Consider the following 22,970-nt stretch of genomic DNA (forward strand, 5'->3'; position numbering starts at 1 on the left):
CCAATTGTCTATAGCATGTGTCTAATAAGGAATTAGTTTGTGGTACTAACCCTAGTCGATATTATAAGTTTTTTAAAGAAATATTGATATTTGTATTTGTGTAGGAAGCATTCCAGATAGAAAGATAAATTAACTTGGTAATGGAGCATTAAGTATGAGAATAGACTAGTACACATACAAATTAACTGTAAAGTCAGTTTTAAATCCGGGTAAGCACATTTGTAACTAGTTATTTTTTGGTCATCGTCACACAAAAATAAATAGTTATTTACCCAAAAATAAGAACTTACACTTTTCTCCAATATTGCCTACTTACCGGGTAAGTAAAGATTTTCTTGCGAACCAAGTATTAAACTAATCCTTGCAAAAAATTCTAATGCAACGAATTGAGCAGGTTTATTGTAAATATATTTACAAAACAACTCGTTATTTAAATTACAATTTTACGAGTTATTAACTTGCTAATGATATTACATTGCTGACAATTTTACAAGTCTGAATGTATGTATGTGTACATTTTTATAAATATATTGTATGTGTGTAAGTGTTTTGTGCATGATTAAAATTATATGTTGACGACTTTAACGACGCTACAACAACGTCCATAATAATTACACTGTTGCTGCTGTTATTGTTGTTGACGACAACAATGTTGATGTTGACGATTATTATAATGAACTTTTAATCAGAACTTTTGTAGGTTGCTTACTATAGTATTTGTTATGAATGAAATGTTTTTGGGAAATATAGAAAACTGGTTTTCCTTTAAAGTGAAAGTATTTTGAATAGAAAAGCTATTATTTTTGTCGTAATGTGTAAATATGTTTTTTTTTTGAGCAAATAATACTTTTTCTGTGCACAATTGTGAAAACTCAGCAGTGTGGCATCATTGTTGTTGCAGTTATTGTCGTCGTTGTCTTCTTTCATTGTTGTCATTGTCATCGACAGCAGGAAGTTGACTAAGTTAATGTTTTGAATTTTAAATTTTTCAATTCTTTTAACGAAAAAGCATGAAATAAAGTTTCTTAGAGGAAATTTGTTAATTGTTTAGAAAATTAGAATATGATTTTATAATGTACAAAAATATGTATGTATTTGTGTATGCCTGAACATAAATAAATGTTTATAAAGTGAAGGTAATTAGTTCATTAATTTTTTAATTTTATAAGTTGTATGTAAAATGACTAAAAATAACATTTTGGGAAAATTAACTGTTTAAAATATACATAATTACTTGTAGAAAATTTAATTATTTTAACTGTATAAAATGTAGAACAGATAATAGATTATTTTACATCAGTTAAAGAAGTGTATATAAAACAACTAACAAGTAACAACTTTTTAATTAAACGTATTTTATAAATTGCTTGTTAAAAGTTTTCTATTTTGAAATACTTTTCAATTTGAATCATATTTTTTGGGATTTGAAGACTGTAGGTATTTGGGAAAAGAATGTATATACGCTATTTGTTTAAATGATGTATATGTATAAAGTTATATGTATAAAGGATTCTTCTCGTTAAAATAACATTTGAATGTAATTATTATTTATTTTAAAAAATTCGTACTATAGAGTAGAAAATGCAAAATTTTTTTGCCATTCGTTGTATTGGACATTATTTAATACATATGCTGGAAGTCCACTGTATATGTATGTGAAAACAATTGGGATCGTTATGTTCTTATATATGGTGGGTATGTAATATTAAAGTAAAATACACAGAGAAAAAACAGGGTTATGGTAACCATTTCCTAAGAACAACATTTTGTGATTGTAGTCTTAATATATTAGGGTTATTGTAAAACTTTAAAATATTATATTATGTTGAAATACAGTGCTTTACGAGAGTACCAGGCGTGTTGCTCTATCTCACGGTGGTACTTTTCCAACCACTGGTGAGTAAAAAGTAAACAATTCACCATTGCCCCTTTGTGTATCTTACACACAGATTGCAATTTTTGTACATGGATTGAGCCGGTCCATGTACAAGCACTTTGCTCGAGTACTTGAGCTATCTAATCTCTTACCATTGCTGCCCCGTTGCTTAACTTCCGAGTTGTAAAACACCACTTCCGTTTACAACCACACAGATGGGATGGTTCTGTTGATTTGGCAACAGCACCTAGAGACGTTCTGGACAAGGAAGGAAAATTCAATGGTATCATTTGTATATGATACCTTTCATCCATCATCAGACAACCCAGCACACATATCATTTATCCGACAGATGCATAAGAGAAAAACGTACGACACATTCATTAAACGGGTGGGTGAGGTCTGCCATACCCCACATTTATCCCGTACCATATACCATTAATACCAACTCATTTTTAACGCTTAGTCCCACAGTCACTCCTCTGTGGGGTATCTGTTGTTTCGACAACAGCATCGAACTTATCCCGAAATATTGACTTTACCTTACATCAGTTTTTTAACCGCAACTCACTCTTCCCCGATCAAAAGGAACCTCAACCAACTGACCAGCCAGGACATAGCCTGCGGGCAACTGGCCACATGTAGTACCAGATTATGTGGTTCTCTGGTTAGACCTCTTTTCAATCTATGCAAGGACTAAGACGGGCAGTAAACAGCAATTTATAGTCCCGGTCAAATGGAGGTATTGGTAGCACCTACGCCCGGATTGCAATACCACAAGATTGGCATGAACATGAAAATGATTACAGTAACCGAAATATTGTTTAAATCGAATCCAAATAATAATTATGTGTCTTTGATAACAATATGTTGATACAGTGAACATAGTATTGTTCATATTTTTTCTCTACGTGGGGGCTCCATTAGTCAGGGGAAAATATTGGAATTTGAAATTCACTCAGTAAGCAAAAAGTTAAAAAGGCTGCTCATTTGCCTAATTTAAGTACTTAAAATTTTTAAAGTGCTTATATTGCTATTAAGTACTCCAAATTATGGAGCAAAACATTCTGCATCCTTTAACAAACATAACGAACTTAAGTTTTTTCGAAAAAAAATAATAATAATAATACACCAAGTGACATTAAATGCTCATTATGAATTACTTAAATAGTTAACACATGCAGCCATATCCATTCATTTATACTAAGAGTTGAACACATACATATTTTTAATATGAAAATACTACTTATAAATGCTACTACCTATGGTAGTCGGTATTAGAGGGTGGAGTAAATTGTAAACATTTAAATACTATAAGCTTCTCTACAATAACTAGTATTACAGAATATGTTCATTCATTCAAACATTTGCATTATGATGCCTTTTTATTCTTCTTTTTTATTTTTATTATGCCATATATTTTTATTTCTTTTTTATTCTATTCTGTTTGTTTCTATTTTAGTATTTTTATTCTAAAACGACACTGTGACTGACCTATTTATAATAGTTTTTATGCTGGTTATATTCATGTGTTCCAAGTGGCGCACAACTGCCACTTGCTCTTTCAAGTTGTCATAAATTGTAAAAGCAATTCCACTCGTACTAAAACCCATCCAAATACACATTCACGTACATAGAGTTTTTCTACTCTATTTTTCTGTCTTTTTTTGTTTTGCAACATTTTAGAAAGTAGCAAAAACTAAGTGGTAGGGAAATCTAGAATTAAAAACCATTTTGTAATTGCCTCTTCACTAAAAATGGAAAAAAAGTGAAAAATAAATAATAAAACTTATGCAATTAATACTCGAGGCGCTCTCACTATCTCAAAGTTGCGGTGTGTTTTGTGTGTTCATGGAAAGAAGTTAACCTTTTGGCGAAGTTTAAATACATGAATAGCATCAGCGGTAGGAGTTTGAATTAGGCTAATTGTTTTTGGAGTAGATTATAGTATGCTTTTTGCATATTTAATTTTTAAACGAAAACTGCATATCAGTGTAATGTTTTTTTGCAATTGCTTTTAAGCAATAGTTAAACTTGCAATTTGAAGTTGCCTTAACAAAAAATACATGTTAAGAGAATTGAAGTTTTTAGTTTGTAAACATTATTTCTAATTACCCAAAGTATTAGCAATTTTTTTTTATTTAATGTAAATAGTTTTGAGAAAATTTTAAGCACCATTTACACATTAAAAGTGGTTCTTTAACAATTTTTCACACCATAAAGGTGTAAAGTAGTGATATTTCAGATCTATGTAAGTGCCATTCGTAACATACAAACATACTTAAATAAATTTTTTATGAGAACTTTTGTTTAAAACGTCACTTTTTTTCAACATAATATTCTAACAAAAACTAATAAACCTCCAACGTTTTTAATGAGATTTAATTTCATGTTTTAATTAAGTTGATGTTTTTTTCTGCTCTACATGAAATAGGTCACATCTTACTATTAAATCTATAATGTAATTGCTTTTTATAATATTATTACCAAGTTTTTTTGTTCATCATGGTCTTATTATTCAGTTGACATTTTATGTTTAGGATACGAGTATAATATTTAAGTATAAAATAAACTCAAAATATATTACAGGATTATAATAAGAAATCGTATTAAAAACAAACAATTTGCAAACATCTTTTAAATGAGCACGTGTACATTAAGGGTGTTCTTGTGAATGTTTAAAAGTCTGGATTGCTATTTTTTGGTCATTTTTTTGGCAATATGGAAACTTTTTATTTATTTTTTAGTTTTCTTTTAAGAATTTCATTTAAAAAATTTTGATTTAATTTTACATTTTATATCTGATTAAAGTGAAAGACAACAATAACAAATAAATACATCATTTGTAGTACAAGCCTCATTTTACATCGACTTGTATTTCTGCACACATGTCACACATTACACACACAAACAAACACAAGTTGTATTAGCAGTATAAAAAATTATTACTTTTTTATAATTTTCTGAGCCGATTAAGCTATGTCCGTCAGAATAGGTCATGTAAACCTTGTAATCAAACTACAGGTCACAATTTTGAAGATAATTCAATGAAATTTGGCATATGATCTTCTATGTTACTGTGGAGGAAGCTTATTGAAAATGGTTAAAATCGGTCCATTATTTCATCTAGCCACCATACAACTGAACCCGCCGAATAGGGCTTTTAAGTTCATAATTATGTTTAATCTACTCGTATCTAGACAAAAACTACAAAACCAAGTTTCATACTAGCCCTGATGATCCTCATGAACTTTTTTAATTATAAGGCCTCATTGAACCATAGCCCCTATAAATAGCCCCCTTCGAAATTTGACTTAAATGTCAAAAATTTTTTTCAACATTAAATGGCGTAAGTATATATGAGGCAAGGTACAATTCAACTTAAATGCTTTATTATGAAAACTAAATCACTTTTAATTTTTGTAACAGTTGTAGGGTAATATTTCATACTTGTAATTTATGTATGTATAATTTGTTAAGGAAATTTTCCGAGGTAGTCATAGATTTTTCTCATTTCTCTATTTATGGAACGATTTTGCTGATTTTCAATAGGAGACTGAGAAAAATTTGAGATTAATTATTTAATGATCAAGCCCAATAAAAAATGCTATTGCTGATGTTCATATTTATATCGATATACATATAACAAAGTTTTAATGGTGAGTTGATAAGATTCATCAAAGTCGAAAATAACCGAAAATAAAATATCGGTGAAATCTTGTAATTATAGCAAATTTAGAAATGGTTTCAAGAATCACTTTGCCCAAATGATATAATTCGGAAATATTTTATTCCAAATAATGGAGCCTACATAAGTTATTGGTGTACACGATCCATTTAAGTAATCTAAAAACTACTCCCCTGTAAAAATGATTAGAGTACATGAATCGTTTAGTAGTCCCATGCAAAGCAGGCATGGTTCATGTTTATTAAAAATTTGCGGATTATGTAATCCCATTATTTGAAGAAGGGAGTAGGTTTTGGATCACTCCAAAGTAATGCATGAATGGATTACGTTGTCTTCATCTAGGACATCACAATGTTAATTAAGTACGTTTTTTTCAAATATTTGGATAAGTTTTGGACTAGTCTTAGTGTAGTCGCAATTTTTGCAGGGTATGTAACTGAAGATGCCAACATTGTGTTACATATAAATACATAAATACATAGTGGAACTAGTTTGTTAAAATCAATTGTCATAAATTTTCATTAAGTAACTTTATATTGTGTCTGTTCCCGTATTCGCCTGGGTTGCAAATTTTTACAATAAGTAGTTCCCGTAATAAAATTTTAATGTATTTTCTTGTTTTTCTTATTAGGTACTTCTGACTATTTCTCACTAAAACCTGTACGGGAACATATTATTACTGATGTTTTCATTAAAACAAAAAACTGTAAACATCGTATAAAGTTAAAATTACACATAAACACTCTTTAAAAAATTCAACTTAAATTAATTAAAGTCACTTATGAAAAAAGGCTTAAATGGCGTTTGAACTTCTGAACATTATTATTATTATTATTTTTTTGCCGAAAAGTCGGTCATTTTTGTTGGCATTAAAACATTGTTAATTTGTCATCATAGAATTTCACGACAAATGTCTGTTGATGTAATAAATAATGTTTATAGCAAATGGGAAAAGAACAACAGCAATAAGGCAGACAAAAGTAGGCCGCACTGATGTTACTGCGGTTTCTTTTCCTCTGTTTTTTTAATTAGGAACGCACACAAAGTTTGCAATTGAAAAGAAATGTACGTCAAAAAAAACAACTTAATACAAGTGTACATTTTACACGAAAAAGGGCAGACGATGGCTGACTAATGAGCAATGACATGGATTGACAATTATATTACTTAAGGGGCATGCCAATTTAAATTTAGTTAAAGTCGTAGTAGAACGAGCCGTATAAATTAGGTTAATTAAAAATTACAAATTGTGATGGCTAAAGACACGACAATGTGTAATAATAATTTTATATTTATGTTAGAACTCTTAAATAGTTTATTTTAATTAATTTATAAAAATAAAATTAGTTAAACATACAACTAAAAATAAAAATTTCGGTTAAATTCAGGGACTGTAAATAACTGTTATTCTGAAATGTTTAACCCAAAAAATCTCTATGTTGGAGTCAACGAAGACCTATACTTTTATATACCAATATACTCGTAATGATGCGTTTTTTCAGAATACACGGTGATTTTAAAAACGATCTTAACTCCACAAATAACAGTTATTTTTAACGAAAAAAAAAGTCTGATTGAAACAGTTAAAAAATGAGTTTTATTTTTCCGTCATAAAATAAGAATTATTTGAGGAGTTTTATTTTTTCCATCAAAAAATAAAAATCATTTGGGAAGTTTTGCTTTCCCCAACAAAAAATCAAACAATGTTTTTATATATTTTTTCAGTCTCTTATTTTATTGAGTTTATCTGACCAAGTCCATTAAATAATTGATTGAACTGGCGTTGAAAACATCGGAATCAAAAATGACAAATGGTAATTTTTTGTTATGACTGAACACAAGCTTTTTAATTTCTTTGGTAGGCATTATTATTAAAAATGAGTTTTATTTTCTGATGGAAAAAATAAAACTCCTCAAATAATTTTTATTTTATGTTGGAAAAATAAAACTGTTTTTTAATAGTTTCATTTGAATTTTTATTTTTAGGTTGAAAAATAACTTGAAAGCTGGGAATCTCTTCATTCTATCTTTATTATTAATTTGACTCATTTAAAGAGAAAGTGTAAAAAGACTATATGATACCCTACACAAGTCAGTATGTTAAAAAAGTGGTTAATTAAAAAAATAAAGCATTTAATTTGTTCTTTAACCGTATTGTGTAATATTTTTGCGTATTATTGACAAAGAAAAGAGAATTTCTAAAAGAGGGTTAATAGGGGAATAAGGGTAAATATGGACCTATCCTTATAAATTATGGAAGAGGAATTCACGTCTACCTTAAAGTTATTTAGGTAGATTTTAAGCGTTTTATTAGAAATTATAAGTAAACATAATACCCTTCCCACTATAGTGGTGTAGGGTATAAAAAGGTCTCATTTTTGAAACAAAAGTTTTTAATTACTACTTTGTGAAAAATATTCGTTTAATCTCCATTTCTCTATTTTGAAGCAGAGGTTCTCCGCTATATTTGATATTAATATTAATAAAATTTGATATTAATATTAAATAAATTTGGAATTCCATCTTTTAAAATCACAAGTACTTTTAAATTGATGGTCCACAGTTTTGTGTACACATAGATTTTTTACATTGTGAATTTACCGATAATCTATATGAATTAAAACTCATAGAATGTTAAAAAATCTATAAGCTAATAAATATTTTAAAAAGGTATCGATTTCTTATATAAAAATATTTAACAATTTTCTATTATTCGAGAATATAAAAAAGGCTTTTAAATAAGAATTTTTCAACAATTTGTCATAAATCGCCAATTAATAGATTTTTTTAATGAAAATTTTTCGAATATTTATTATAGATAAAGAATTCATCGGATTTTGTTTTATAAATCAAGTTTTATCAAAAAACTCTTTAAAGTAATATATATCAATATATATTTTTTTAAATCGAATTTATGCATATTTTAATAAGGAAACTTATAAAAATCTAAAATTTTCATTAATTGAGAATTTATGAATATTTAAAAAAAAAAATAGGAATTATTGAAATTTGTACTAACGTTTGTGCAAATTTCCTAAAAGTCGATTCTTTTAGTTGGATCACTAGACATGAAATTACCCATATGTAAATAGTTTTTAAGAAATCTTTGATAATACTTAGTATTTACATAATTATAAATATCCAATAATAAATTTATATTGACAACAAGCTCATAAAATAAAATATCGTTCATAATGTACTATGTTCTATGATGAAACGTTTTTCCAACAATAGTTTTGGTTTATGGCAAATAATGATTTAGAAAATATACATAATTATGTTTATATCTGTAAACATTACAATAAATACACACTTACATATTAAACGTAATATATATTATTGTTATTATTTATGGATATTTGTATACACATGTATGTTCTATATATATTTACAAACATATAAATTAATAAATATTTTATTTGGCACGTGTTTGTGAATAAGTAACCGACATAGTACTTCATACAAGAATTGTATGAAGGTATGTATTAAATATCACAGATACTTTTGCATAAAAAAATCCATGAAATGAAACTTAATACATATTTATTTATGTATGTCTGTATAAAAGTATATGTATATTTATCTAATAACGAACACACTTACATAATACTAAATAACATTCGCATAAACAAAAGAAATATGAGATAATAAATGAATATTTTAAAATGTAGGTCAGTAGAACAATAGTTTATAATAATATGTATATTAAGTATATGGAATCCTTTTCGTAAACACTCTCTAAAAAACATACACTTAGATGTTATAGAAGTGACACTCCTTTTTGCTCTACTTGTGCATACATAATTTTATTTCATTTTTTTTGTAATTTGGCAAAATTCCCAAATTAATTTAACTAGGAGTAGTTCGTTGAAATATTTTGAAAAAAGATTACTTTTAGCATTTAATAATGACATTTCATTTTTTTCTTTTGCACTTTAATAAAAAGTTCTATTAGTTTAACTTTGAAATTATTGTTTGATAAATTGTCGTTTACATTTATAGAATTTAATGATAATATATGTTAATAGAGAATTAATCAAAAGCGATTTAGCAATTTTTGATAAGAGGCATTAAAATTTTTTTTTTAAATATGCAAGCTTTGAAATAATTCAACAAAAATTGGAAAATGAAAAAAAATTATCTATCAAATTTATAAAAACGTTAATTTCCATACATTTAAAATATTTATATATCGTCATATGAAATCCAAAAGTCCTAAGTTATGAAAAAGTCAAATTGGAGTTTATGATGCACCGTATCAAAATACATGTTCCCTATCAACGATATTCTAAAAGATTATGTTCTAAAATTAAATTAAAATTCATGAAAATTTTAAAATTCTTTTGAATTTTTAACTTTGAAATTGTAAAATGTTGGAAGTTGTCCTTAAATAAAACAAAAGTGACACTTTTGGCGAATCCTTGCGATTTAGATATTACGAAAACAAAGAAGCCTTATGCCTTCCATGTTTCGGTCTATTTGACCAACAAAAACCAATTGGCATTTAGTTAAAAATGTTAAACCTTTTCTTTAAATACTAAGCTTAACTTAAGAAAATGTTGAAAATTTTAGGTCTATTAATCATTTTATAAGGTTTTTTTGCTTCTCCTGAAAAATTTGTTCAATGTAACTTAGGGCTTTTTGGATTTTATATGACGATATGTATCTAGATACATTCATATAAATAAGTACATTAAGGAGTCCCGTGGATAAATTTTTTGAAGGAATTCTTTTCTCGTTTATTTATAAGAAATTTTTGATAAAGTTCTAAGGACATCAAGGATTATCCTTAAAAATTATTAAGGGAATACAATTAAAATTATTTTTCAATTTTTTTTACGAATATAGAATTAAATTTAAAAAAGCTACCTTTAATAAATACGGACAAACATGGATTTATTTACCATATTATGAAAATATTTATTTGAAAAAATGGACAAGTGCATCATTAAATTAATATGAACGCAAATACAGGGTGTTCTTTTATGAAAGTTATATTCAATTAAATTTTGAAGTCATTTTTTTAAATATAGAAATAAATGAAAGTTTCATTCTGACAACTACATTTGTGCCGATATTAGACTCAATAACTTTCTGAAAAATAATTTTCTTACTCTTTTGAACCCTACTTTTTATAATAAGTATTTAAAGAGTATAATTTTATAGACGTTTTTATTCTTTTGTTTTTGTACATTTATTCACATATCCATACTTCATCCGGTAGCTTCAACAAACACTAATGAATTTATTTCTTTGTTAGTTTTTTTTCTTTATGTGTGAGTATGAGTTTCAAAGTATGTACTTGTGTAAAAATATTCAAAGTCAGAAAAATAAACAAATATTTATGAATTTCTATAGACCTTCTCAGCAAAAGAGTGTATACGGCATATACATACGTCCGGCATTTCCACATACAATTCAACATCAAACCCATGGACATTTCAATATTGTTCAATACGAATAACCAACTTTAACTACCTACACATCTCGTTTTTACAACTCAATATGAAAATAAATTAAAAAATAGCACTTCCATATGTATAAAATACAAAAATATACAGGAACTCCTTACCATCTACATACATACTGCAATATACATACTTCTATACTATACATAAATATTTACTTACACATGTAGATATAAACATACTTGTCCATTCAAAGAATATTAGTGAAGTACATTTGTACCCCCATGGCATGGTTCAAACATTTTTAAAGTTACTTCAAAAATTTTATTTATTTATATTTAAATGACTGAAATTGTGTATTTATAAAATAATAATACCGCCAAGAATATTAAATAATGAATCAATTCTTTATTTTCATATTTATAAACTCATACATAAATAAATATTATATCTTATAGTAAAAATAAGTAGGAAAGTATTGTAGGGCTTGGCCAACCATATGACACCCTACGGAATTAGTATTTTTTACAAATTACTTATTTTTATGTTATGTTAAATTGTCTTTTTATGGGAGTTAGGGTCAAACCTGGGCTGATCTTTATTAAAATATATAAAAGTTATTGATGGTTAATTTCATCGCGATACTCGAAAGGTCGGTTGTATGGGGGCTAGGTAATGGATCGATTTCCACCATTTTCAATAGGCTTTGTCCATGTACCGAAATACACGTTTCATCAAAATGTATTGAATGTCTTAAGGAAGTGATTCTGAATCGATCGGTATACTTTAAAGTAGGACCAATATCTGAGTGCGTTACAAACATCAGCACAAACTTATGGCCTATAAGTTGTAGTGTAGGGTATACAAATAAATCAAAAAACTCAGCTAAAAGAAAAGAGTTTAGTTTTTATTTTTAAACTCATCTGATTGAAGAAATTCTCAATTTCTGAAGTATTGTTTAGGAAGACCTTTTAATAAAGACCCTTAAATGGCGTATGAAAATTATTTGGAATTTTAATTTGAACACATGTTTGTAAAAAAATAAACAAAAAATTTTGTTCAATTCCCGTAGAGCGCGAGTAGTAGCGGAAATAACAAACATTAGCAAATACCAAAATTCTTGGTTTTTTCTATTTTTATTCTTTATTACTTTTTTATAGAAGTCTATTACTGTGAATAGGCTATAAGTTTGAGTTTATTTTTTTTAACAAAGAAAGTAAATAGATATTCAATTAGTCTGTTGATATCGTTATCTCTATCAAATTTGATTCTACATTTTCAAGTTCTTAATAAGTAGAATCAATCATTTAAACAACAATTTATATAGGTCTTAGGGCGCGTTTTTCAGTCGGCAATCAAATGCTAATTAATAATCACATTAGTTAATCTAAAATTAAATTTGAGTACAAGATTAAACTTCACAGTGTTACAACAGAAAACGTCACTGTTTGTTATCAAAGCAATGTTTTATAAAAAAGAACAAGACTTTTATAAATGTAATATGAAAAATAATGAAAATAATTTATACTAATCAATAAATCAAACGTTTTAAAGTTTATTTTAATAAATCAAACGTTTTAAAGTTTATTTTAAGAAAATTGGATTAATTTTTTGGCATCAGCTGTTTACACCTTTGCATTGATAAAGTTTGATAAAGTTCAAACCACTACCATTGGTCGCTTAAACTAGCAAACAAAAATAGCTGATTGAGTATTCAAAAACAACTTCGGAGATTAATTTTAATTTGATTCCTAATCCTCCGCCTAAAGATTTCTCCATAAAAGACTACAGTGGCAAACACTATGTTCTGAAAGTCAAGCATCCTTTTTGCTTAGAATATTTGTTAAACTTGCAGCAACTTTTTCTATAAAAACCTTTTTTATCAAAAAGTTGACAACATTGATAAAATTTTTTTATAGATAACACAGGCCGATCAAATTTTAAAAAAGTTGAAACCCAACTTGTTATGCATTTTTTGAGGCCAGATTCGGATTCAGCAAAGGTCAGGAAAAGCATACTTCGGTTTTTGGCTTAAAAACTTATTAACATGTGTAATTATTCGAAACGCTTTAAAAATATATTCAAAACAGAGAAGTATTTTTCTAGAGAAGTTTGCTAAGCTTTATTTTTATATAACTAACTAATGTTTATCAGTATTTATTAACACAATTATATATTATTACAATTTTATTACTTTATTATTATAATACATACATAAAAATATAACTGAGTAATAATTTTAACCCTGACCTCGGAGCTTGAACCTCCTTCCGTTTAATAATAAAGTTATAAAATAAAAATCAACAACAAGGAAACTGTTGCAAGACTTGATGACAATTTTATATATGCGTATTAACATTTTCTCCATAAATAAAATACATAAATAAATTTACTTAAATTTTATACTAATGCACAATGATATATGTATGTGTGGATGAATGGTATTAAACATAAATCAATTTAAATTGAAACAATAAAATAAAAACTGAATAAATGCATTTAATATCACGTACTTCACACCAACCCACCACAACAAATCGGGCCAACCAACAAGCAATCAAACAGCAACCCCAAATGGGCAAAAACGATAAAAAAATAACTTTATATGATTATCTACTACTACTACTACTCTTTTTGTTCATCTAAGGAAATACTATATGAACGAACGAACAATGAACATTTGTCATGTTCAACATAATCAGCTTAAATAGTGTAAATACCCAAATGGATGAAGAGAAAAAAACAACTGTTGGAATCAAAAGCAGCATCAACATGGACAATCAAGGGTGCAACTTAAACAAGTAAAAAGTATAGTCGAGTGTGGCCGGCCATATGATACCCTATAGTAGTTATGAATATTAAATATGATTAATATTTTATTATAAAGCACTTATCATAAATATGACCTTTTCGATTTATTTAAATAATTTATTAGCGAAAACAATTTTTCTGAGGGATAGGAAAAATGTAGACACATCTCGGAACAATTTGGTATATAGAGTCAAATAACGTCCGATCATTACGAAATTCGACATGGCCATCAAGTCATGTATAAAAATTGTGTCACATTTTATGGACGTAAAAGTCATTTTTGGGGGTTCTTTGTATGGGGCTAGGTGAAATTATGAATCGATTTTAAACATTTTCAATAGGCCTTGTCCAAAAACAGTGCATGTGCCAAATTTCATCGAATTATCCTAAAAATTGCGACATGTACTTTGATAATAATGATTACATGAACACATTACAGATGGACATTGTTAAATCAATTAAAAAACTAATTCAGAATTAATTAGTATACCTAAAGATGGATTTAGTACTAATAATTTAGTGCGTTACAAACATCAACACAAACGTATAATAAATACCCTTCCCCTATAGTAGTGAAGGGTATAAACATACTCAATGAATTTAAAATGAAAAGTAACAAAAACCAGAAGTGCAGCGGAAAACATTTGAATGAAAAATAACTTTGTGCGTATTGAATTTAATAGAATTTCCAGGGATTGAGAGAACAAAGAAGTCTTCCGCATTACATGGGGGTATGAGTATTAGGGAACGTGTTCGTTCGGTGGTGGATGAGTTAAAAGCAATTAAGTTTAAAAAGCTTAATTTTCACAACATAAGGAATTTATATGAAATGTAGAAAAAATACACTAATACATACTAATGTGATAAATACAGTTTGCAGGTTATAGGCGGTAGCAGAAAGCATCAATTTGAAAATACCGTTGGTATTTGACAACATCTTCATAAAGTACACTATCATATTAGGTTTTCGAGATATCGTATTTTACTAACAGAGATATATTTTAATGAAATTTTTTATGTCGGCTTTATAATAAAGACTCTTAACCTCTGTTATATATATTTACTATTTCGAGGTATCTAAACCTTAAATAGGTTAATGTCCCTTATATTACGGCAAACATTTTAACTCAATTTCATCTTAGCGAATACAATAGATTTGTTAAACAACTCAAAATGTACTTTTTATGAAATAAACATTTGTTAGGCTACGTAATTCTAAAATACGTCTTAGGCTTAGTGACGAATAACCACAGGCTCTTATAGCTATTTGTCAATGAATTTTTAAATTTTGAAGTAAGTAGATTTCAATGGTCAATTGACACATGCAATATTACCAGCTAAAAAAATATAAATTTTGAAGTAAGTGGATTTCAATGGTCAATTGACACATGCAATATTACCAGCTAAAATTTTGTATGTGTAGGGCAAACATGGTAATTTTGTTAATTTTTACTTTAAATTTACTTTAAATTTTACAATTGATAACTTTATGCAACCCTAAAATTGAGTTTGAAATGAAAAAGTTAAAATTGGTTTAAAATAAATCCCTTCTACCACAAAATTGTTTTTTTTTCCAAATTCCAAGTCATAAAAGAAATATAAAGAAGAAAATGTTGAATAAAAAGCTAACGAAGCGAGTATAACTTGTGCCACAAATGTGACAACATAGATCAACATTTATCCAGTATGTTTGAATAAAATGTGCAAATTGTACAATGTCAAAACCCCGAGGCATAATGTGACATACCACAGTTACAATTACATAGAAGACAAGTCACTCAGCAGTCAAGATGACAAGAAAGGGAATGAGAGGAACTACGTGTGAGATTTTTGTGTGTGTTAGTATCTGAACACGAGTATGTAAAACGTGCAGTTGTACAACGATACTAAAGAACTATAGTTGTTTTAACAGATGATGATGACTATGACTAAAAAATTTTTGTTGATTTGGGTGTGTTGCAAATAACCCAACTAATCAAACATTGGTAAAATGGTAAATAGTCTAGAACACAATTGTTTTAAATGCATTAGTTAGTCAGTCACATATGCTTTAGCAAATAAGCTTGATATTTATTTAAGTTTTCAACTTTAATTTTCAAAATGAGGTTGCAATAATGTTTTTGTATTGCACGATTCTATTAAAATCGTCACCTGCCACTTCATAACTAGGAATTAAAACTAATTTTGTTGATTTTTGTATGCAAATTTTAATGATGACACATGAATGTCCTTCTGTATACATACATACGTTTACACCTACAATCGTCTATGCCACTAAAGATATGAAACTACAAATTAAGAAGAACAACAAGCATTATTTGGATTCATATGTAAATTTATAGTAGAAATTAAGTATCTAACATGATTGAATAACAATTACTCCAACTAGATTTCGGCGATAAAAATTGTGCAATGGAATGATTGGCGAAAGGGGCGAAACCATTGCACTAATAAAATATTTAAAATGCTCTATCCTTGTACAGTTTTGGCAAAAGAATATATAAAATTTTGTAGAAAATTAGTTTGTACATAATATTAGGTTAGTTAATTATTCAGTTTTTTTTCTTATTTGAAATTATATACATATGTCAGTTGACAAAAGCGTAAAATATTTTTACTTACATCTACGTTTTGAATTCGAATCAAAGGCAAAGCCGTTTAATGTATTCTCTTGTGCACAACAGAAATCCTCAAATATTTTTATATGCCTGTGGACATATTTCCATTACATTTTTATGTTGTTTTACACCCTACACAACTACAGTCGGAAGGTATTATGGGATTCGAGTTTCAACTAGTAAATTAGGTTAGAATATTATTTATAATTATAATGTAATAGCAATATAATTAAATAAATGCAGCAAAATTTATGCGAATGAGTCCATGTTTCTCCCTAGCCCTTATACTTATAAGGTCTATTCCATAAAATTAGGTTTTTATTTTTAAATCTCATACATATAGGAACAAAAGTCATATTTAACATACATAAATGCTTTATTTAGAAAGATAAATCGCATTTTATACTCATAACTGGTGTAGGAAATCAGAAGTCTCACATGCCCGACTATACTTTGTTTCTTGTTTGTTGAATTTATTGTATCATTGTTAAAGTTAAAGTTGTTGTAATTGTCGTATAGTATTTTCATTGTCATTTTTTTATCATCCATTTGACGTTTCATTTGTTTTTTTTTTTGTTCTTGTCGCTAATGTTTTAGCTTTTTGTTTTCTTTTCATAGCTTTTATTTCTACATCCCCATTTTGTACTATCCATGTATCCACATCCATCAACAAATTTTTCATTTGTTTTCTTTTCTGTTTCAAATTGGAGCGCAACTGGCTGTTGTTCAAGAAGAGTGTCATGTGTTTATTCAAGAGAATTGATGTTTTTTAGTCGGTTGATTTGTGTGTTTTTTCTTTAATTTTTGTTTTATATTTCTTCTTATTTTCATTTCTTTTGCTTATGGTTTGTTTATTCAAGTGATAAATTGGCAAACAAAAAAGACGTCATAATAATGTTGGAGATAGATGCAAAAATATGTATAAAAAACAAGAGAAATTTTCAATACTGACCAAACAATAATAAAGCAAGACTTTCACGTTTTTTATCTTTTTCGTAATTAACCCTTTTTGGGGAATGTGTACTTTAAACTCAAACAAGTTAGCATAATTTACTGTTCAAGCAATATGATAATCAGGCAAAAATCTATTGTAGAGCAGTGGATCATTGAATGAAACTGGTCGGTATATACATATGTATGTATAAGATGTTTTTTTGTTTTGATCTGTAAAAGTTACGGTCTGTTAACTAAAAGATTTTCGGGTATAAAAATGTTTAAATGTCATAAACATAACATAACTTTTGAGTCCATAAAAAATTGTTTTTGACCGTCTGCTCGCAAAATGGTATACAGTACGTCAAAATCAATCATGTTAAAACAATACGTTTTTAAGATAACCTGTCAACATTTAAAAATTATATTTTTTACAATTTTTTATCAAAAGTTTTAATGAAATTATTTCTGATCAAAATTTATGAATGCAAATGTACACAAATGCGAATAAAAAAGAATTCTTTTCAAATTCAGAACATTGAATCATTTGTTGTAGGTTTATATAACACATCGAAATATTGCTAGATTGTAAAACGATCTTGCCATTCCGTCTCAATCCATAGAATATACATATATTTTATAAATTGTAAAACAGGCAGTAAAATTTCAAAAAAAAAGTTAAAAATAAATAAAACAAACTTTTTTTAATTGAAAAAAAGTTGTAAAAAAACATCAAAATATGCACGAAAAGAGTAAAATATGCCTTAAATATGCTACTAAAGTCAAATCATTTAAAATTATGCTCTTATGTGTAAAATATGCCCAAATATGCGTTTGCTGATTTATGTATATGTTGTGATGTTGTTTGAAACTTATGCAACTTTTTGCTGTTTGTATAAAAATATTAATTCCTTATTAACTCCTTATGGAATGGAACAGATTAGTTATTATTGTCGTTTTTAATGATTAAGATATTCACCATCTGTATTGTTTTTATTAAAGGCAAGTTCTGATTCGACACTTCATAACGCCGAATAGCTTCTTAAAGGATTTGAGTCGGAAAATTTTAAAGGGCATTAAAAAAGTGTTAGTCCGATTTGGGTTTTATCATGCTGAAAATCGCATAAATTTCACCTATTTTACTCAATCATATGAAAATATTATAGAAAATAAATCCATTTAATTTCTTTTGTATTTCAACATCAGGAATAATTATACATTGCCAAAAAAATGGCTGAATAGTTGCGAACAATACTATATATGTATACATTAGGATGTCTAGAGGAATAGTCTTTTAAGGAATTTAAAAAATGTTTGACCGGCAGGTGGAATTTTAATTGTAAAAATTGTTGTAATTTAGCATATAGAGAAATGTTTTTGGCATTTTCTTGGAACCATTTCAAAATTTTAATGTCGTTCTACGGATCAGAAAAGCTCTAGCAAATTTGTAATTACTTTTCCCGATTAAAGTTCAAATTACGATGGTAAAAAGATTTTTTTTTGAACATGTTGTTCTGATATTTTTAAAATTGTTTTTATTTTTCGCAAGTTATTAACGGGTCAGCCTATTGTTCATATTTATCTCACAGCAATACAAACCGTAGTGGGCAGATAAAATTATTATAAAACAGATTCACTTCTATGCATATTTATAATGTGTGACCAAGAAAATTATATGAATCATAAAAACAATTATTAAAATTTATTATAATAAGGGTATTTGTTTAAACAGCATGTAAAAATAAAAACAAACATTAATAAATAAACAGAAACAGTAGTAAAAACTATAAACAATTTAAATAATTAATACAAATATGTATTCAATTTCAAGATAAAAAAGAAGCTCATTAAATTATTATAGACTCTTGAAATAAAAATGATATGAGATAGTGATATGGAAAAAACTAAATAAATATAATAATTGGCAAAAAGTCTGAAAAAACGACAAATACATGTGTATCATTCAGCAAAGAACACACATATGTACTTCGAAGATATTAAAAATGCAAACACTCATGTAAGTAAAAATATAAACTAATGAAGATTAAAGATGATTGTAAAAATGTGTACTATGATGAGTGGATACAGTAGAATGTCAATAAATTCTGACAGATAGTAAAGAATATCAATTTTAAAAATTTATCTGTACATGCATGTGTTTTGTAAATAGAAATTATCTAAATACAAATGGTATATGTATATATATGTATGTAAATACTAATGTTTTAATTTTCCCAGACTATTTCATTTCCTGGGTAAACGGGATTCATTTTAAAATTTCCCGAGATCCCAGGAATTTCCTTCAAATGAAGTTTTAAGAATATAGCAGCCATTTAAATACAAATTCGTTCTATTTTTCAGATATTTATCAAATAAACAGGGATTAAATTTAAAAAAAATATTGGTTTCGAGCTGTCGAGAACTCTCGATTGTCGAGACTCTAATTGTTTTATTTAATTAAACCAATTTTATTATGGAGTTAATTGATAAATGCGTTTAATTTATTTAGTTGTATTCTATAATAGTTGTGTTTTGTTGCTATCAATAAGTGTTAACGCTCAAAGTTACCAACAAAATGAACTTTATCTTACTTGGCATCACTCCACAGAAAAAAATCACCAAAATCTTGAATTTATTTAAATTTTTTTGAAAAAGTTTTTTATTTGAAAGTGTATTTTTTGTATTGAAAATTGTTTAATAAAATCAATTTTTTAATTTATACAGTTGTATTCTATAATACTACAATTTCACTTCCTAATAACTTTCAAAAAAAGAACATAAAAATTTCTTCCTAAGAATTACATAGATGTAGTGAATTTGTAATCAAATAAAAAAGGGATGACCTATGACAAGTGTATTTTTTGTATTGAAAATTGTTTAATTAAATCAATTTTATAATTTATACAGTTGTATTCTATAATACTACAATTTCACTTCCTAATAACTTTCAAAAAAAGAACAAAAAAATTTCTTCTTAAGAATTACATAGATGTAGTGAATTTGTAATCAAATAAAAAAGGGATGTCCTATGACAAGCCAGTGTTAAAATCATAACTTCTTCAGGCCCTTTTCAGTACTTCCATAGAGTATGGAGTAAATTCTACTTTTTGGAATATTTCTTTTGGTGGGTATGTTAGGTACAAGCCTAAAACATTTATATCGATGTATAGAAAGGATTGTATAATTTTATTTGCTGATATCTGCATGTAATAGAGATATAGTTCCTACACCTACCGTAAATAATACCAATCGGCTCTGTCTGTATGACAGTCTATTCGTCTATATAAACCTTGCAACCGAACTTAAAGTGCCAAAATTTAAACCGTCCCAATTGAAAATGGTTGATTACATGATCCATTATTTTAGAAACTAGTAAATACATTTTAAACAAAGATAATGTCTCGAAACTGTTAAAATTTTTGAACTAGCAGATACAGCATTGAAAGACCTATCACATAATATTGAGAAACCCTTAAAAATTACCTATTTATACTTTTGATCTTAGAATGAACTTATTTTGTTGCCTGAAACTATAGTGAGGATTGTATAAATTTTTGGCTAATATCTGCAAGTAAAAGAAATATTGTTTCTACATCTACCGTGAATAATACCGATCGGCTCTGTCTGTATGTCAGTCTATCTATCTGTATAAACCTTGCAATCGAACTAAAAGTGCCAAATTTGAAATTATTCCAATTGAAAAAGGTTGATATGGATCCAATTACTTCGGACAATAGTAAATACATTTTAAACGAAGGCAGTGTCTCGAAACTGTTAAATTTTTTTAACTAGCAGAAATTTCTGGTACGTCATTGGAAGACCTATCACATAATATTGGGAAACCCTTTAAAATTAAAAAAATTTTTGGAATTAAAGTTTTATGCTTTAAGTTAACCTATTAATATGAATATGAGAAACACAAATTTCAATGGTAGATATCTATCAAACATTAAGGTTTTTTCAGGTTTGTTAAGGTTAAAATGATAGGAGGATGTACATTAGGGTATAATCAAAACTAGGCTAAGTTTTCGATGCAATGCCCATTTAGTCGTCGGCTTATTTGTCATAATTTTGTGGTTAGTTATCGTGCGTTATAAAATTACTTTTTTTTACTATTGACAATAATGATGCCTATGATAATAATGTAGTTGTTTTTATTGTATACTATATCTTATTAAAGAGAGAATAGAAACATCATTATAATTATAATACTCACCGACACCGTATTTGTTGTTTGATGGTATCCACATTTTGTTTATTTGTTGTTTTTTTTTTAATTTTTTATTAAATGTTATAAATATTGTTGTTTGTGTCAATTATTGTTGTTGTTGTTATCAATTAAGCACTACGGGAAAAAGGTTACAATAAATTAGTGGCTTTTAAAAATTAAATATTTTATATTAATTTTTGGAAACATTTTTTTAGGAAACGACTTTAATATTGTAATTTCTTATTAAAACTTATTTTACATTTGTTTAACTTTTACATTTCGTTTTTTTTTTTGCACTATTTTGCACTTTTACTTTTTCTTTACACACACTTTTTTTACTTATACACTACTACACGCCTTTTTCTCTTGCATTGAACTTTTTTTCATTATTTTTGCAGACTTTTTTGTTTGTTTAAACAATTCACTTTGCTTTTGTTTTTATATTATATTTATGGCTAATTTAAGAATTTTTGTTAAGTATTTAGTATATAATTTATTTTGTTTTCATTTTAGCATTTTGCACACTTTTTCTAAGTTGCTAAAAAAATATTGTATTTTTACAAATTTTTTCACAACCGCTTTCGTCGTTTAGTTGACTATAACTACTGCGTTGCGCGTTTGAAAATCGATAAATGAATATGTCTCTTCTCCTTTAATTTTCCTATAGGATTTAGTTATCGTCGTTGTTGTTGTTTTTTTATTTCTTTCATTTATTTCACTTCATTTTAGTCTTGTTTTTGTCTGCTTTAATAAATAATATCTTTTGTTATGCGCTAAACATTGGCAGTGCAGTTAAGCTGCTGCTGCTATTACAGCACACTTCCTCTTTTGCTGCTGGCTGTGTTGTTATTACTTTTATTCGTATTTCTTTGTTGTGTATGTCGTCCGTCCGTCTGTTTGTATTCTTCCACTCCACCACTTTTTCAACTTCCTTTTTTTCGTTTCCAACTAGAATCACTGTTTCATTCTCATTGTGTGTAAAATATTTTAATTCTTCTTTTATTTATTTTACTCTTGTGTGGTGGTTTTGTGAGCAATTTCTTACTGTGCATTTATTTACCTCCACTAGCGTTGCTCACGTCCATACGCCACGAGCTGAGAAATATAACTAAATTGGGGAGCAGTAATATTTTATTTATTGCCGCTTTGTTTTCATTCGTGGAAACACAAACAACACATAAGGGCAGCATACACTGTTGCCAGATAATATTGGCACACAGTTTTTATAACTAGACTTAAAATGGGCAAAATATTTTTAAAATCGTCATAAAATTAAAAATTTTATAATTTATAAAGAACTATTATTAATTTTTTCAAATTATACACTGATTTCATTTTCGGCGGGAAAGTCAACAATTTTTATTAATGTAATGTCCTCTATAATCTATGAATTTAAGACAGCAGAATTTTAAATGACCTTCATGAT

At 27.4% G+C, this 22,970-nt stretch overlaps 1 protein-coding gene across 3 annotated transcripts in view; it reads right to left on the reverse strand.

Annotated features, from left to right (window-relative positions):
• Positions 1–22,638, reverse strand: part of LOC111676101 (dedicator of cytokinesis protein 3) — a 57,656-nt gene extending 35,018 nt beyond the window's left edge. Inside the window, exons 1-2 of one of the 3 annotated variants that reach the window (XM_046948791.1) lie at positions 21,875–22,638; positions 21,551–21,679 (exon numbers count right to left, since the gene is read on the reverse strand). In XM_046948791.1, the coding sequence (XP_046804747.1) occupies positions 21,551–21,584 (34 nt within the window). In that variant the 5' untranslated portion in view covers positions 21,585–21,679; positions 21,875–22,638. Of the gene's footprint in view, positions 1–21,550; positions 21,838–21,874 lie in introns of those variants that run through there. The other 2 variants (XM_046948792.1, XM_023436991.2) reach the window with 2 other exon arrangements.
• Positions 22,639–22,970: the final 332 nt, after the last annotated feature.

The sequence above is a fragment of the Lucilia cuprina genome, chromosome 4 (assembly GCF_022045245.1).
Source record: "Lucilia cuprina isolate Lc7/37 chromosome 4, ASM2204524v1, whole genome shotgun sequence".
Lineage (NCBI taxonomy): Eukaryota > Metazoa > Arthropoda > Insecta > Diptera > Calliphoridae > Lucilia > Lucilia cuprina.